General features: G+C 47.1%; 1 protein-coding gene across 1 annotated transcript in view; it reads left to right on the top strand.

The window, feature by feature from the left end:
- The first annotated feature begins 400 nt into the window (after nt 1-400).
- Nucleotides 401-18,540, top strand: part of PLEKHD1 (pleckstrin homology and coiled-coil domain containing D1) — a 29,990-nt gene continuing 11,850 nt past the window's right edge. The window contains exons 1-6 of the mRNA XM_072864253.1: nt 401-507; nt 9,109-9,202; nt 10,108-10,197; nt 10,719-10,795; nt 15,346-15,437; nt 18,267-18,319. Of these exons, the coding sequence (XP_072720354.1) occupies nt 401-507; nt 9,109-9,202; nt 10,108-10,197; nt 10,719-10,795; nt 15,346-15,437; nt 18,267-18,319 (513 nt within the window). The remainder of the gene's footprint in view (nt 508-9,108; nt 9,203-10,107; nt 10,198-10,718; nt 10,796-15,345; nt 15,438-18,266; nt 18,320-18,540) is intronic.

Below are 18,540 nucleotides of genomic sequence, written 5' to 3'. Positions count from 1 at the left end.
GGTGCAGAGGTATTTTGGCTTATGTTGTTGCTGGGAGCTTTCTCTCTGATGAGCTCTTTCTGCCTCTCTGTGTTCCTGATCTCTGGCTCTCTTAACTCTTTTTTTTCCTTGGGCTGGGATGTGTGCTGTCTGTAACGCATCAGGAAGTAATACGCAATGAGGAAACTCTCATCATCTGTGCATCAGGGAGACAGTTATTGACTGAGTGCTGAGCAGTCAAGTTATTGATTCAAACCATAGGCCAGTCTCTCTGTCTGCCGCTTCGAGTGGCTGGTTACGTCCTTCTGGTTCATTGCATTTAATCGGATTCCCTGAGCTGCTGTGCAGAGGGTGAGAGTTAGAACCAGATCCATCTATAATGTTCGCTTCAAAATCCAGCTCCGTATCCCCTTCTCCGTCGATGGAGCAGGCAGATTCAGATGCTCTGGACATCAGCACCAAAGTGCAGCTGTATGGCGTGCTCTGGAAGAGACCCTTTGGGAGGCAGTCGGCCAAATGGTCCAGGAGGTAAGCCACAGTTGCTGAGGGATGCTCAGGTGAAAATACAAAGCCTAAGGGTGCTGGGGTAAGTTAGAGCCTGAGTGCTTGGCTCTTCAAGTGCAGCTAGCCAGGCAGAGACAAGGGGTGAAACTTTAGGCATAGCTTCCCTGCTGTTCTGAGTCTGCTTTATGCACGTGGCACCCCATTGTGCTTTCTTCTTTATCTGCCTAGACCCTGTGCTATGTGCACTTCAGGGTGGGAATAGGAACTAGCTGCCTCCTCTGGATAATGATCCTATGATCATTTCATGAAAGAGGAAGAGTCAGCTCATATATTTGGCCCCCAAACTGCTTGACTTTGTTCATCGTTAGAGCTCTTTGAGTCCATCAGGTGTGAGATGGCTAGGCTGAACTGACTGTGGGTGTGGGACTGTGTGTGCATGTGTGTGGGCTGCAGGGGTTTGTGGGCCAGCACCAGTACCGCTGTGCTGCGTGAGGGTGATGGCATGCTTGGAACAGCAAATGCAGACTCTCGTCCCTGGGGGGAAGGTGGCTCTGAATTCTCTCCCATCTGGTGCTAGGGAGTTGTAAGCAGCCAGGAAGTTTGGAGCTGGAAAGCATTTGCTATAACCTTTTACCAAGGACGGAAGTATGTTCTATAACACCGAAGTGATGGGTCAGTTTGAGGTTTAAAGTTGGTGTAGTTTCTTTATGCGAATCGCTGAATCCCACAGGAGAGTTTTCTGCTGGCTGTCAAATGATGAGACAAGACTGTTTATGGATGGGTACTTGCACAGAAACATGGTATAGCGCTCTCTCATTGCTCACTGGGGGTACGTGATCCAATGGATTAAGCCTTCCAGCATTCCTGGATGGCAGATTAATGTCACTGCTGATAGACGTCATTGCCAAATGATTCACTTAGAAGACTAGCAGCCGAAGAAACTTGCATTTTCACCCTATCACTGCCAGAGATATGTTTTGTGACGCAGGAATTTGTTATGATCTATTAAAGGATAGTAGTACTTACCTGCCTTTAGTAGTTTGATATCTGCAGATGAAAAAGTCTGCCAGAAAAGTAAAGTAACATTTCCCCCCCCCCCCCCCTTTCCACTGGGGAAAGGCACAAATGAGTCATTAATGAAAGGCAGCACAGGAAGCCTGAGCTGCCTCTGGAGCTGAAAGGCAGTTTTGTAGCCTTTGTAGCACAGTGTGTCTCAAGGCTTTTCGGAAGAATAAATTAACCTGCAAATGAGCAACGTCTGTCGGCTACCTCTGGTACTTACGTTTTGTGGGTACCTTTGTGCTGCAGTCTGCAGTGTAGACACAAGGCATCAAATCCATTTCTAAACCCAGCTTTCCCAGTTTTGCTCTGTGTAGTAACCACGGTGCTGTCCAGTCTAAACAAACAGTTAAATGTTGCTTGGGAAGCACTTTTGTGTTTGTAGCCATCTTTGACCTGCATGCAGGTTTTATTCTGTACACCCCCTGCAACACCCCCTCTGAAAACAGTGGCCTTTTTTCACCCAGGAGAGAATTTGTGCTAATGCTCCCTACTCAGCTCCCAAACATTGATATTTAAATGAGTTATGTCTGGAAACTAATGTGACTGTGTTACGGAAAAGAAGTGGACAGAATAACGGAGGGGAAGGTAATTTGCCATGGAGGAGACGTTCTTAAAAGACTTTCTTCTTCCTAATCAAAACTTCTGGCAGGCAAATGGCCCATCTCTGCTCTCTCTGTCATTATTTATTTAGTGCTGTTCTATTCCTGGAAGTCACCCCCATCTTCAGCAAGTGGTAAATATTTTAGTGATAGCAGGTGGGAAGAGATGGGGAGGTGACCATGGGGCAGGGATGATTTGGAAGGTTAGCTGCAAGCACGGCGGCTGAGGGTCCTGTGGGACCAGAGGTGGGTCAGTGGGAGATGAACACAGGGAACCTGTAGGGTTTGGAAGGAAGGGGTTTCCAGAGTAAAAAGACTGGAACAGGAGGAACAATAAGATTTTTTTTTAATCACAGGAGAGATTTGCTTTAAAGTAAAACATCTTGCATGTTGTTATAAGTCAATCATTATGGGGGGATAAGGAGCAATTCATCCATTCCCCCCACCTACCCCCCATGCCCAGCAAGATACAGCTGGTCAAGTGCATTATTTTATGAAAAGAAGAGGCGTTTCCCACTCCAGTTAAATTAAGAGAAAAAAACAGCTATTGCTAGATACCGTTGAGGATCTGATCTCTGAGCAATGTAGATTTTGTCCTGAAATCTTGGATTACTACTTTTTATCTATTTGGTATTTACAGGTAGTACCTTTGCTGTGAAGTAATTTTGCACTGGACAATAGTACTACTCCCTGTCCTGTGGAAGGTCTTTCCAAGCAATGGGAGATAAACCAGCATGTAACAGGAGGATTGGTCGCATCAGGCCATCAGCCATGCGGATGGCTCTGTGTGGTGGTGAAGAGATGCATGATGCTTACTGGCTTGATCCTATTCATTTGCCTGTAGCAACAGTACTGCTGGAGACACTGAGAAGGAAAGCAAGTGTTTAAGGGAAGGATGGAGGCTGAATGGATAATGGATCAAGGAAAAAAGTCCAGGCATCATGTCCAGTGCTTTGGCGATTGAAATCCCATGTTTGGGGATTTCACAGCAGTAGAGGTTATGCAGGGAGCAGGGAGGGATAGCAGAGCCTTGTTTTAGTCAGGGCTGGCATCTGATGGCACTTGTGAGGACAGCAAGACTTGACATGAGGCAGCTGTCTGGAGCACTTTTGGTCCTTTCCCTTGCCCACACAGTGGCCTGTCCTGCAGCCTAAGCATTTGTGTGCTGCCTCAGGTACTGACCGAGAATGGGTTGGGTGCTTCTGGCACTGGACCAGCGTGGCTGTGTTCATCTGCCAGGGCTGACGTCTGAGCATGCTGCCCTTCAGAGCTTTAATCTGAAATGCCGTTAGCAGCATCCTAGTTCCTATCTCTCCGAGAGAAGAAGTTCTATTCCTAATGTGAATTTTCTTTCCTTGTAAAGTAATACCCTTCCAAGAGAGAGACAACCATCTTCTGAGTTTACTGGTGCCTTTGACCAGACTAAGCTTGGGTCACTGCTGGAGTGGCTTTGGAAAGTCATATTCTCAGCCCTTGACTTACGGTCCTCCTCTTCCCACCAAACTGCACCCCATTCTCCCTTCCAATTAACAACAACCAGTTTAGTCTCTTCCCTACCACGGAAGTGGTACTGGTAACGACATCAGCCTGGCACGGAGTCTGGAATGAAATGCACAAGGTACGTACCTGGCATGAACAGGGTGCTGTAGCTTTGCAGGTGGGAAGTGACACATCCTTCTCTACTGTGAATAATCCCAGCCCCGTATGGAAATGTCAGGCTCTAAGTTGACTGTCACCATTCAGGTGTGAGACTTTGGGGCTAAGGGGGACGGCTCCAGGAGGGCATCTGCTCGGTGGTCAATCAGAGTCAGAAAAGCAAGGTGGAACACGAGGAACTGAAAAGAGTAGAGAACAAAACACAAAATATGCTTATACCTCTGAGTAAATCCATCAGAGATGCCAGTTCCTGCTGGAAGGAGGGAAACACAGCACAGTTAAGAGAGGAATTTTATCTTCTCATGGACCAGTCCTGGCTGTTTTACTGCAAAGCACGCACGTAACCTTGTTTTCCAGCAGAGTGGCTACCAATAGTCACTGCACGTGGTCACAGGACAGATGGAAAGGATAATTGTTCAGGACTGTTTTCTGCTCTCAAAAAAACTAGAAAGCACACAGCTGCACAGCAGCGTGCGTGCAGCGCAGGGGCAGCAGGAGCTGCGGAGGCAGCGGGGCTGTGAGTCAAGGCTAGACCGTGTGCCTGCCTCTCGTCCTTGGAAACTTCCCCCTTGGCTGGCTGCTGTCAGGAAGCATGCACCTCTTCCCGCTCCCTGCCCGGCTGGGCACCGCTCCAGCTGCCAGGCAGGAAAGCCTGGAGCTGTCAGGAGAGGAAGAGAGAGGGACAGGTACTGCGGTCCCTGAGCCGACATGCTGATAAAGATCGCTTGCCCATCGTTTTCCTGAGCTGTCCCCAGGGAGAGAGAAGTGGGCTGATCTAGTAACCGGGATTCATGGCCTCTGCTCCTGGACTGGTGCCCAGAAAACCACCATTGGAAGGAAGGACCAGCGAGACTGCTGCAGTTTTATAATTAAATACCTAACATGGGCCATTGTCACTTCAAAAACTTTTACAAAGATTAGCTAATTAATCTCGTTAGCCCTCTGTGACACAAAGAAAGCACTTTATCCCCAGAGATCAGGTATCTCTACTTGTCCAGTATAGAGCTGTTGTGTCTAATCCTGGCAGATCACGTCGCTGGCTTTACATCCCAGTCACTTGGATTGTCACTGTTCCTCTGCTATTCCAGTTTAATTACACTGCGGTTTCAGTGGTTTTTAGTGCAGGATCTAGCGACAGGGGATGGGTGACCCAAAGGAGTTGACCATGCATTGAATGGCTCTTGTATTGTGCTGCATGTGGAGTGTGCATGGTTGTACCAGGTCTTCTCACCTCTCTCACCTTTGCTGCTGCTCTCCAGGCTTTTTGAATGCTGCTCTGTTTTTAAATCTCTTCTGGTTTGGTTTCTTGTTTGTATTCCAAATCTTCCCCTGTCTTTCCAGCACTCCCTTTTCTTCTGCTGGCACATCTGTGCCTAATTCAGATATGTGTTCAGTGTCCCCAGCCCTAACTGGGTGTCTCTCGCCGTTCTCCCTTGGCCATCTTTTCCCTTTCTGCTCTCACTCACCTGGCTGCTGCTTCAGTCTTCAACTTGCTCTTGAGTCTTGTAACCCTTTCTCCTCTACTCTTTCACTTCATCCCTCTTTCCATCATGCTGAATCAGTTATCCTTGTATTGTATGGAGACTTCGTCCTGAAAGTCAAAGTTAAAGTGGTGATCTTGGTTGCTTAGGTGTTGTCTACCAGGTAAGGATAGGTGAGGGACTATGATCTGCACATAAATACATTATGTCCATCAGCTAACCAGATTGTCAATGTTTTTCCTTCATTATTTGCTGTGGGGTTTTGTTGTAATTGTTTTTTAAACTCCTATTTTGTACATTTTCATTCCAAATCCCCACAGATTCTCTCCACATCTGTGAGGTCAGGGATCTAAAAGTTCATTAATCTACCAGAGGCACATCAATTCTCAGAGATCTGTGCTATGCTTTGTTCTTGTTTTTGTTTTGATTTTGTTTTCCACTGGAACATAATCTATAATATGGGGATTATCAGGAGCACTGAGCAGACAAAAAGTATGTAACAAACTAAAGCCTGGCTTTAACTGGGTGTTAACGTTTAGATTAAAAATCACATGTAGTTAAAGATCAGTATCTTTACCTATCTTGCAAATGTTTCTCGAGGTCGTTCAGACTGAAAAGACCGTTGAAAGCGATGAATAGACTTTCTCTGTTTCATGTGGTGTGCTGTTTTTTATTCCTTAGTTTTGTATTTGTGCCCACAGTATCTGGTTCACTCTGACCCACTGGACCAAGCACAGGCCATTGGCCAAGCAGGATTGTTCTTTAAAGACACTATTTCTGCATTTATTGTGCAGATGAGGCAACGTGTCCCTCTAAAACATCAAGTCCTCGTTGAACTAAGCATTAGAGACATAAAGTGAAGATGCAGCTCCTCATAAAGAAACTTTCTTATGGACTTAATGACAAGAGGTAGGAGGAAAAACGAAACAGGAAGGCACGAGGCTGCTGCTCACAGAAGTGATGTGGACAGGAGGAACCAGAAACCAGCCCCGTCTGCTCTGTGGAGGTCTCTTCCATATATGCCTTGGCCAGGGTCAGCTCTGAGCCTGCCGCAGGGGTCATGGCTGCCTTTGCCATTATTGCAAATATATCTGAAAATACCAATCCTTGTTTCACACAGAGGTGAGACCTTGATGAATCCACTCTATCAGTAATGTGTCCCACAGAGATGTGCCTAATGCATCTGCTAAATGGGCCGGTGTCTCAAAGTTCTGTGAGCAATTCAGCCTCCCACCTTCTCTGGGATGCTCCTTCCCGTCCCTGCCTACTGTCATGAGGAAACCGTTCCGGTCCCTGATCTGTGATGCTGGCAAGAGATTTAGGATGGAGATATTCCCATCACAGGGAAAGCAAGTTGTGCCCCATGGACAGTCCATCTCCCTGTCCACCTTAGGCACCTCTTACAATCACACAGAAAGAGTATGGACAGCCACCACAGGTGGGGTCACACATTGCTTTCCCAGCTGAGGGGACATTAGATGCAGCTCCTCGCGGAGGTGCACTGGGACACGAGCTCAGGCTGGAAGGGAGATGGTCCTGGGTGGAAGGTGAATAGCAATTGCTCCTACTCAAATAACTTGCTGGACAGGCTGCCCTGTGAATGAGCACCATTTTGGTCCTCTGCCAACTAAATGAACTCAGCGCAGAAGAGTGATTTTTGCACTGAGTCGTGCTGGTCTGCTTAGAGAGATTTTGCCAGGCTGTGGTCAGGAACAAGAGGTGAGGTTAGGCAGTCAACCATGATGTTCCCGGAGTATCAAACGAGAAGACAGTGTCCTGCTGAGGAAGCAAGCTGGCTGCTTCTCTCCACCTGTGATGGCAACATGAACAGGTATAGATGAGTGGGCAAGGAGAAGAAAAAATTTGGGGCACAATAATTGCTGCTGATGTTTGTGCATTCTGAAGCTTTCCGGATGTAAATACGCACATGTTCAGTGACTGTCACTTTTAAACATTTTGGAGCAGGCGCACAGTAGGTCCAGAGCTCGAGCTTGCTGCAGGCATTCAGAAGTTTAGCTCTGTTCTGTGTTTGTCCGTCCCTCTGTGAGCCCATGGCTCACATTTCCATGGCATGTGTCAACTTCATCTATGTTGCCAGAGCCATAGCAAAACATCAAGAGATGGGAGCTGGTGGAAGTGCTAAAGTCTTCCCCCAGGTATAATAATGATGATTATTATTAATATATTTATTATAATAATATATTCTATTATAATGATAATTCCCTGCCAGCTTCAACCTGTTTCTTTAGCTTTAGGAACTCAACCAGTACCCAATTGCTGTGATTGTCTGTACTAGAGGCAGCGCTTGGCTCCATCTGACAGGCCCTCTGCTTCAGGAGAGGACTGGGGTGGGGACAGGCACATGGAGGTATTAGAATTGCTCTTGTGGATCAGACCTCTCGTCCCGTAGCCCATCTCTAACGCTGGCTTCAGAGGAAGGTGCAGGACTCCCTGGGCTGCACAACCGGAAAGTGCTGCCTGGAGAAGTCTCTTCCCGATCCCTCTCAGTGGAGGCTTTCTGCCCAGAAGCAGGAGGCTTTCCTGGGGATGTGCTCATTATTCACTGACATGCCTTATCCTTTCCAGATTCCTCATAGCTCTTGTCCTCGGGACCATGTGAAAGTGATTTACACAGCAGTGTTTTGTGCAGTGTAAAAAGGCATTCTTTATTAATTTTGAGCTTATTGCCTTTCACTTTCTTTCCAAATCCCTCTCTTCTCACATCAGAAAATATGTACAGAGCAGTGCAACATATTTTCTTTGTTATTTACTCTTTTGAAACCTTCCTACTAAAGCAGTCCCCATCTTTTCAGCTGCTCTTCAGCATTTTTGAGTGCTGCAGAGATTTAGACCGAATTTAAGCTACGTCAGATATCTCTCCCCTGTACCGCTGCCTGCAGGGTAAATGCAACCTCGATTTTCAAAGAGAAGAGGGACTCTCCCAGGGGCATTTTGAACATCCAAATAAGCTAAAAGTGGCACTCCTTTAATCACAATTTTGAGGACATGCTCCAGTAAATTAGAGGCTTGGTTTACAGAAGCTGTGATATTTTGTGGCTACTGTACAGTGTTCATCAGAGCATACCTAAGGCTAACTGAGCAGAACAAGACACATTTTAATGTGACGCATATGAGAAAAAAAATTCAATTTCCTTTGTATTTACAAAGGTCAATGACAGGAGACTTTGTCAGGAGCTCTGCTTAAAAATATCTCTAAAATTTATTTCTGCTCCTGAGTGCTCTCATGGCCCATCTTTTGCCTTGAGAGTTGCTTGGGGATGCTAGCCTGTGACTCCTTGCAATATGGCTCCCTGTTATGGTGGGAACAATTCCCTTCTGGCTTATGCTGAGATGGGAGGAAAGAGGGTGGCAGGGAGTAAATTGCAAAAATAAGCTTTTAGTTGCTCTTAGCCCATGTAAGGGAGACCCTTTAAAAAAAGGAACAGCTCTTTTCCAATAGGTTGAATCCAACACGTGGGCTAGAAAAAGCCGACACAGGTCAAGATGCCAAAAGGCTTTGGCTGTGCTCCTGTCTTGGATGCAGACCACCATCCCATTCCCCTGTGAATAAATGATGCTACGGTTTGCTTTCAACGCTGATGTGTGCACACTGTGGTAAACTGCAAGCACAAAGCACTTGAACTCAGCGCTTAGTGTTAAGCACTAGCACTTGGCTATGAACAGGAGGGAGGCACCTCACCCTAGGCTTGGATGGGAGTAGTAAACTCTTCTGCTCAGAAAGCAGCTTTAGTTAGGTGGAGATTTTATTGTGCTGTAAACCACAACCTCTGTTCTAGCAGAATTTATTTCCTTTCTCTGTCTTAAAGGTTCTTCATCATTAAGGAAAGCTTCCTGCTCTACTATGCCGAGAGTGAGAAGAAGAGCTTTGAAAGCAATAAATACTTCAACATCCACCCCAAGGTGAGCAGTCTTTGCATGGGAGAGGGGGTTATTCTGTTTCTAGCCCCTCCCCGGGCCCAGCAAGTGAAGAAAAGGTAAGTTACAAACTTCTCATAGATGCAGGGAAGCCTCAAAAAAAGCAAGAATCGTGTCAGTACCTCTTCAGGCTCCATATTGATTCAGCAGGTACATGACTTTAATATTTGTTTACCTGATAACAGATGTATCCCCCAGTTTTCCTGATCTCCTAATCAACTAATCTTGTGGGTATGAGAATACTGTTGGCAAAGTCAGTGGTGGGGCTAACAGCTTTGGTTGCTGCTTGTTCCTAACCTGTACTCGCACTCGTAAGTGGTCGCAGCCAGCCCCTGCTAACCCACGTGCCCTCAGCCCCGAGAAGCAGCTTCTGTCACTCTGCTGCCTGGAGCTCTCACGGGGGGGGACTCTGTGCTCTGACTCTGCTTTTAGCCTCTGTAGTCACCGGAGGCTGATTTCACCCAGCCTGGTTAGGGGCAGCAGGCCACCCATCTGTCCCCAGCACGTGTGGGGTGTTGACGTACTGGTGGTGACTGCAATGGATGCACAGCCTCTCTCATGCTACCACACTGTGGCTCTGCAACATCTGCCCCTGTCGGGAGATCACCTCCTGCTTGATGAAAGAGCTCCCACTTCCATGTTCTAGCTAGCAGCCTTCCCTCCAAGCCAAATGCAGGAGAGCCATCTTTACCCCGTTTCAGCTACCACCTGGAGGTCTTCTGGTGGTGGCGGGAGTCCCTCTGCTTTTCAGGAACTGTGTGTATTGCCCCTCCTGGGATAGCCAAGGCAGGGCAGGGGCCCACAAGTGACCAAGGGTGAAAGTTCAGCTCCTGGTTAGTGAACAGTTATATTTGATTTTGATTGATTGGAGTGCCCTGTTTCATCCCTAGGGTGTCATACCCCTGGGAGGCTGCATCGTGGAGCCCAAAGAAGAGCCCAGCATGCCTTATGCCATAAAGATCTCTCATGAAGACTTTCATGTAAGTAGACTTCTTTTCTTGTCAAAAAAACCCAAACACCACAAAACATTTTGTTGCTGATGAGCAGGGCTACATTGGCAGTCTTTCCCACCCCACCAACGTGTGCCTACCCTCTCTGGGCAGACTATCCTGAGAAAGAGGGGGGGTTAGCATCCTAAGTCCCCTCAAGGCTTTGCTGCTGCTCCTGCTTTGACAACCAACAAGGAAACTTGCTCTTTCTGATGGCAGGTCTTATGATACTAGCAGACCAGTAGACAGATATTCATGAGCCCTAGAGCTCATGTCGCTCTATCACTTTATTCCTACCATGACCGCTTGCTGTGTGCATCTCTCCAAGCAAGAATGTGTGGTAGACCTGAGTCGTAATTGCTCCCATGTGATGTCTCCTGCGAAGGTGGAAGCTTGTGCGGGGCTCTCCTCCCGCCACAGCTGTGCTAGTTGTGTCCAGTTCGTGCAGAGGCACGTAAGGCACCAGCCTCTCTAATCCGGGTGTTTTTTCCCCCTCCCCTCCCCTCTTCTAGGGTAACATTGTTCTAGCAGCTGAATCAGAGTTTGAGCAGGCTCAGTGGCTGGAGATGCTACAGGAGTCTGGAAAAGTGTAAGCTTCTTTCTATTCCTTATTCTCTTTGATCTGCTCTGTAGATGTGTAAAGGATAAAGAGGAAAAAGCCTGACCAGAAGGACTACAGGGAGGCAGAGAAGCTCCCCAAGACTAGTGAGACCTTTACTTGCCTGCTAGAGTAGGCTTTCTAAATCTCAGCAGATGCAGGAAGGTGTAACGCTTAAAAAGGTATTTGACTTTCCTAAGCCAGGTAGAAACTTCCAGAGCTGTAGAGCAGAGCCTACTATTCAGCTATGAGACTTAAAGCAACAAGCACTTTGCTCTGCCCTACTTGGCTGCATTACAATGTGTGTATGTGATCTCTTGTGACTGTAGGGACAAAAGCTGCTCTTTCAGGCAAGTTTAACTTGTAATACCAGTGTGTGCATACAGGTATGCATGGTAAAGGAGGTATCTCAGTTAATTCCAACACTACGAGGCTGAAAATGTTCACTTCTAGTTAATGGGGAACACAGTGTTACAGTGGACCAGCCCAAGCCAAGCTCTGCGCTGCTGCAGTGAGCCTGGTTTTGGTGCTAGAGCAAGCTCAGTTACCTCCATAGTACTGTATGAATGGCAACACAAAGCTGCCCATTAAAGCTTCACCGGAGCATGAGCCCCACGGGACACAAGACTCAAGGCAGAGGTCTGTCACCCACTCCGCACGAGCAGGCTTGGCCACTGCAGAGGAGGAGGGACCCAGATTCAGTCCTTGAGTAATTTGGAGGTTTTCCTTCCATAGCACAGGTCTGCACCTGCCTTCACCAATGTTAGACTTAACTATTGCCAGGGGCAATAATTTGGGGGCCAAATTAATCTTTCAAGTGTGTATGGGAGGGAAGGAGCGTGGCTGCACAGCTCAGGAGGGGTGCTCGCAAGCAAGCCCTGTGTGGCTGCTCATGTCGCAGAGCCAGCCTTTTCTCTAGTCCTTGCTCCGATATGCCAGCACTAGTGTTTAAAACAGGAGCTAGAGAGGTGGCTGCTATCGTACAGCAGACTACCTGCACCTAGCTAAAAATCTGCCTGTGACACCCCCTTCCCTTCCCTCCCCTCTCTGCTTCTGTTCTTGCATCAGAGGAGGAGAGCGATGCAGCTCCAGTGCCAGCTTAATCAGTGCTGATGATAGTCTGCATGTGAAGAAAAGCACAGATTATGTGATTTATGTTAGCAGGGTCAGGTTGGGAGCCAAGCAGCAGCCAGAAAGGCACAGCATGGGCTGGTAAATTGATCTGCAATGAATGGTAAAGCTAAAAGGAGACAGCTGAAATCTTCTAGGCAACCTGTTTCAGTGCCCTGTTGTTCCTAGACAGAGATTGTACTGCTGATGGCACTGCAGCACTTAGTTTATTGTGATCATCCTATAGTCTCCCTCGTTATTTAGAAACAACCAAAGGAAAAAAAAAACCCACCCTCAAAAACCCCCAACTTTATAGACTGAGATTTTGTTAAATAGGAGAAAGATGAAAAAATGAACCCAGGATAGAAAGCATCCTCTATGCTCTCTCCTGTGTTTCAATTTTGAGTGCTGCCTCTTTACGTCTGGGGCTGGGCGGTGTGTGTGTGCCTGCACAACTGCTTATTACCCCCACCATCAGAGTGTGCTCAGTGATGCCTTCAGCTCTTCACTCCTTTCCAAGCCTCCTGGTTTGATAGGGAAACTGCTTTATTCAATGTGGAGGGGAGCTGATGGTCTCTCCACGTTTCTGATGTGTTGTGGCTTGCACTCATCACACTTGCCAGATCTTGAAAGCTCTTTGGAAATGCACAAAGCCCTGATTCCCAGCCACCCAGGCTCTCTTCCCACCCGGAGAGGCTTTTGCTGCTGCTAGTGGGGGAGAAGGGCACACATATGCTCTCTATGTCCATAGCGGCATTCCCTGCACTGGTTAAAAGTAGACTTGGTGGGTAATGGGGAAAAAGAAACAGATCACCAACTCTTTTTGACAGGAGAAAGGCATGAACTAGGACATGGTTGAACCCAGCTGAGAATAATACTACATGCTTGTTCTGAGGAATGTGCTAACAGTTGCCATACCACCTGCGTACCCATGACATGGGGCCGTTTTGTGATTGGCATAAAAAAAATAACCTGGCATTTGGGAAAGGAGAAAAAATTGGGTTGTCCTGGTTCTCTCTTGTTTTCTGGAAGATATTTGTGGCTGCTGCTGGATAAGAACTAATTCTCTATCTCTACTCCTTTAGGCCCTTGGCAAAACTACGTTCCTTCCTTTCTCAAACCTCACACCCTCTACTTAGGCAGCCCTACCTTCATATAGCCTGTCTCCTTGGGTGGCCCTACCTTTGTGTCCCCTCTTTCCTCATCCTCCATAAATATACAGATGATTATCCATCCTAGGCTGTTACCTAGGGAGAACTAGGTAACATAGTACATATGTCCTGTGGGCCATGAAGTGCTAAGCGTCTCCAAAAATTGGTTCTGGATGCTCCTGAGAAAGGTAAAATGCAGGCAAAGCTTGAGAGATGTTCCCAGTGCTGCAAAAGGACTGGAATAGACAGTGTTTGAGCTGTATAGCAAATGGAGATACTATGCAGCTTTGGGGTTTCTTTTCAGAAATTATTATACGGGTGCTTTCTGCTTGTCCCAAGAGCCTTGCTGACCCTCTGCTTTCAGCACTTTAAGCAACGTGGCTTTTTCTGATGAAAACTCACTTGGTAAGAAGTACAAAATAAAAAAAAGCACTTGCTCACCCCTCAGCTGAAGTCATAGCCTGTACCTCCCCGCTGCTGCGGTTATGCACCGGCACTGGTTCCAGCAGATAAAAGGAATAAAAGCTTAAATACTACACAGTGATATGGGTGCATCTTCTGAGTTATACAGCAGTGGGTGTAGTAACCTTTGAGTTACAGTCAGGGAAACATCTTGTTAGGCTGGGGAAGGGAGGGAGCACTGAAAATGTGAATCTAATAAATGGACACCTTGAAGGCTACAGCCATTTTGAAACCCTCCAAGTAATCATATGATAAACTCTGTCATATGCTCTCCCCCCCGCCCCCCGAGCTGTTTGCTGTTGGTTTCTCTGGGATCAGATTCATCCTGTACCAGAGAACGTTAATGGAAAAACACATTCACACCTACATGTTCTCACTCAAGTTGGAGATGTCTACCTGTGGGCAAACCATCAACTTTTTAATTAGCATTCTAATTTCCTCTGCACTTTAGAAATATCCTAGCTGCTCATTAGCTGAAAAGAAACCCAGCTGTCTGCAAAGAGCACAACGCAGTGCTTGGGCTGCTGGAGCTGTGAGCTGCCTGGTCCCTGGGGTGATGTGTGTTTAATATATTTGTCTGGCTTTTGTAAGAGACAAAGTACAGGTTGCCTTGAAATTGTTTTATAAGAGGTTGCCGACTTAACAGTTTCCAAAAAGCTACAATTTCAAATGGCTCAACAAAGAGGCCTGGTACAGGAAGGCTTACAGGTATTTAATATTAATAAGCTCCCTTAGGATTTAATAAAGATGGCAGAATTTCTGGGCAGCAATTGCTGTTCCTGTATGTGAATCTATATAAATAGATTGGGATTAGTTTTATGTATGCATTTTATGTATTTTATGTGTGTACATATTTTTTTCTAATGGAACATGAATAGAAGTGAGCAGCAAACTCCATTTCTGGTTCTGTTTTTGATTTGTATGTCCTTGTCCTTGGTATTTAATATCTGTGTTAAAGCCTATGCTGTTCATCAGCTCAATCAGTAACGGGCATCTGCTCCACAGGCCTTTTTTGCAGCTTAGTTTCATAATGTGTTCAAGAGAACTTGAGATCCTCTGGCCAATGGTCCTACAATAACACAAGGTACTCTTTGAATACGCCTGCTTCCTTTAACTCTCCGTACTTGCCAGCATCTTGTCTGGCTTTTATCTCTGGTTCTTCATTGTTTTGACAGGGAGAAGCACTTAACTCACAGTGTAGGGCCAGACACCAAATCCTAGTAGCTTACATGTTTAGCAGAGGAGGGATTGATTGGTTCCAGGATGGATGGGTGATGGATACCAGAAAGGCTGATGATAGAAGGCTGTGGGAAGGAGTCAATAAACAGTTAATGTTTGAAGGGGAAGAGTAGCTATAGCAGCAAAATATTGGAAAGGCTGCAGAAGACAATGTCACTGGCAGATGGGAAGTTAGTTGAGTTAAAAGCGAAAATCTGGTTCTAAACTCTGTCGGGATCCATTTAATAGGTTCCAGGTACATCCTGTTGCAGTTGGAGGCTGTGCATGTGCTGGGTTGGTCTGGAGAGCCCTTAAGACTAAGCTCAGTGTAGAAATCTCCAAAACACTGGAAAAAACATTTGAATAGCTGTGCAGTGTTGACATACAGCTCCTGTATTTACAAAAAAAAAAATAAAATTACTGAATGTCAGCGAAATTTCTCCAATTGACTTGTGGAGAAAAATTTAGAGAATCACTGTCCCAGCTGATGAGAGTCTGTGTGTTTGAATTCCTTGGTAGATTGCTAGGCTGAGTCCCCTGCCTCGATCTGTGGGACCCTTAGCTCTCTTACATTGTCTGTTTTGTGTCTGCTCTCCCTAGGACCTGGAAGAATGCCCAGCTGGGAGAAGCCATGATCGAGAGCCTGGAAGCCCAAGGACTGCAGCTGGCCAAGGAGAAACAGGAGTATTTAGGTAGGAAACTCTTACTTCCAAAAGCCATAAACTCCAAAATAGCCACTTTGCTTTTCTGGAGTTGTCACTGTGGTCAAGCCAAGCAGCTACAGGTTTTTACTCTTGACTTTTACTGGATGAAGCTTTTGAGTAGGCAGCAGCTGAAATTCCTGTTTTGAAGGGAGTCAAAATATGAAAATGTTAAGGTAGGGTCTGGACATCTGTGTGGAGCCTGAAAGGAAGAACGTGCTTTGGCCTGCATGCTGCAGTCCTGCAGCTCCAGATGGGTGGACTGTACAAATGTGTGCTGGCCCTGAGAAGTTTGGATGTGCTGATTTCAGCTGCTCACCAGGCAAACAGCCAATACCCTTGTGTCCCTGAATCACACAGGACTGGTATTTCTGAGGCTGATCACAGCTTTTCATGCACGAGTTTTCCTCCTCTAGCTGTTTTTTTTGGTCTTACTCTACTTGGTCTTTGTCTGTGTTTGCCCACACTGTTCATGTTGAAAGCGGGAGTATTTGCATGCGTTGTTTGAGGTGTCTAATGGCAGTGGCTAATTTGTCATTGCTCTCTCTGTGGGCAATGGAGAGAGAGAGAGCAGTTGCTCCAGACGAACATAGAAGGTTGGAGGAGACTTCTGGAGGTTATCTAGTCCAATCCCCTACTCAGAAAACAGCCTCTGGATGGCAGTACCCTCCTGACTGCCTCGGGAGGTCCAGCTGTCTCTCCCCACATTGCCTATAGCAGGAGACAAGGGAGAGCAGCCTCTTTAAGCCAGATGCCTCCTACGTTGGAGCGTTCCCCCAGACGGGCGTAACAGCCCTTCTGGCCTGGGAGCTGCTGGTCACATGTGTGAGCCCAGTGGTTTGCCTGGGCAGTCACCTACTCGAAACAAGCTAGCGGCACCTTTGTGTGCTTTCAAGTTGGTGATGCCTTGAGCAGGGGCTCCTGGTCTCTACTCCTAATCATCAAGCCACTGGAGGACTCTTGAAGAGCCTTTTGCATTTTTGCATCCATGCTGATCAGGGGTGATCTCAGTATATGGTCTCACATGTAACAGTGATCATAATTCAAGTATCGAGGCATGTTAATTCTAGCCATCTAAGCACCATTCACACATGTGAGCTGATGGGTGGGCTCATATGTGGGGCAGGCAAGGAGCAGTGCTTCCACTCCTGACAAAGGGATAACAGGGAGTGCTGAGAGGAGGATGTGGAGAGACAGGAGGAAAGTTAGAAACAGGAAATTTTTTGTCAAAACATTATTCTGCAACCCTCAGAGCAGACTAAAGAGCCTAAGAGACTAAAGAGGGCCACGGTAAGACAAAGACAAGGTGATGGAGGCATAGAGAAATACATGTTCTGTGGCAAACAGGAGATATTTGGAATACAAAATATACATTCCACTGGGTTCTTTAGTCCATGACAAGAACATTCAGAGCTGGTCAGTTGTCACAGTTCGTTATGTTCTTTTGTCTATTTATTCCTACATAACTGCTGAGGCTTCTACCTCATTAGGCTTACCTTCAATGATCTGTGTCCATCCTGTAGTTAAGTTTTGAGGTCAGGCACTGCTCCTGGCAGCAGGTCAAGGCTTTCTGGAGGAAGCAAACACTGCTCTGGGGAATTCCCTGAATCTCCCCAGAGTTACCCTCCACCTGCCCCCCACCCAGCTGGGATCCAGGTTTGTCTCTCAGGGTGGGACTTTGCAGAAGCCTATCAAGCCCTGGGCTTGGCCCCCCCAGGAGAGGCAGAAGAGGGAAGGTGGGAGAGCCTCTGTGTAATCACAGTGCAGCTGTGCTGGGTCCTGGCAAGGAGGAAGAGGGTGAGCCAGGGAAGCAAAGGCACAAGTGGTGGTCAGCAGAGCTTTAGTAACATAACAGGAGCCCTGCTGTGGGCAGGAGTAGTAGAGATCTGCATTCCTCCTAGCAGTAGTAATCCTGCCAGCAGGAGTAATCTCTTCAGGTGCCCAGCACAAAGGAAACCAGTAGCATCCTCCACACCTGATACGGGGAAGACTTAAGCATGAAGTGCTACAGTGAATCTGCCCCTGCTCACACGGCAGCTGGGTGGCAGAGCTGAGAGCTAAACCCCAGGCTTAACTATGAAGAATGTGCTTCTGTCTGTAAGCAGGACTAAGAGCTGCCTAAGGCAGAGCCTCTGTTTGAGGTCAGAGCGTAGCACAACGTGGGTACATCAGGTCACGGCGTAAGGATCAGAGCAGAGTGTCTGGTGGGTACGTGTCCTTCTCAGCAGACAAGGAACTGATGTTGAGGGGAGCTATTCTTAACAGCAAAAAGTTTTATGGCTAAGTTTGAGGATTGATTTCTGGGCTTGGCTGGGACACCCCAAGGTGACAATAGGGAGCTGGCAGTGATGCCCAGGGGCTGAAGGCGAGGGTGATGTGCCAGGCAGGTAGGGATGAGGCATTAACTGCAGGAGGAGAACTGACTGCTGCTACGCGTGTGCAGCTCTGGGCACCCCTTAACCTTTCTGTGCCTTCGCTTCCTCATGTGAGCAGCAGAGATAAGGGTATTTTCCTGACTCAGCTAGAGGATGGCGAAGGTTAGTTCATTAATGCTCTTTAAGAACGTTGAGAGGAAACCTTAGGAGGAGTACGCAGCAATATGGTTGTTTAGTTTTATTACATTTTTTGGCAGGAGGGAAATTACAGAACATCCCATCAGTGTCATCTCAGCCTTTGGAGCCTCCCAGACAGATACACACAGAGCAATAGGGAATGCTGCATTTTCGAGCTCCAAACAGTCAGTGTTTCGTACTCATAAATATCCTCAGGATATAAATTGCTTTTCTCTGCATTTGGCCGTGTGTGTGTGTGTGTTTGCAGATAAGCTAATGGAAGAAACAGAAGAGCTGTGTCTGCAGAGGGAGCAAAAAGAGGTGAGTGTTCATCACAAGCCAATTCCCTTCATCTTCCATGTGGCAGAACTGGGAGGTCGGGAGTTGCTGGTTTGGGAGCACACCAGGTTTCAGGGAGGGGAGGCTGCGGAGCCAAAAGGGTCTCCAGCCAACCTCTGGGCCCTGTGGACGAAGAGAAGAATAAGAGCCATGCCATGGGGTGGGTCCTGGAGGTGTATCCCTGCTCCCCTTCCCAGGCACTT

The sequence above is a fragment of the Ciconia boyciana genome, chromosome 6, assembly GCF_034638445.1.
Source record: "Ciconia boyciana chromosome 6, ASM3463844v1, whole genome shotgun sequence".
Taxonomy (NCBI): Eukaryota; Metazoa; Chordata; class Aves; order Ciconiiformes; family Ciconiidae; genus Ciconia; species Ciconia boyciana.
The sequence above is the reverse complement of the archived record's forward strand: the minus strand, read 5'-3'. Positions and strand labels throughout refer to the sequence as shown.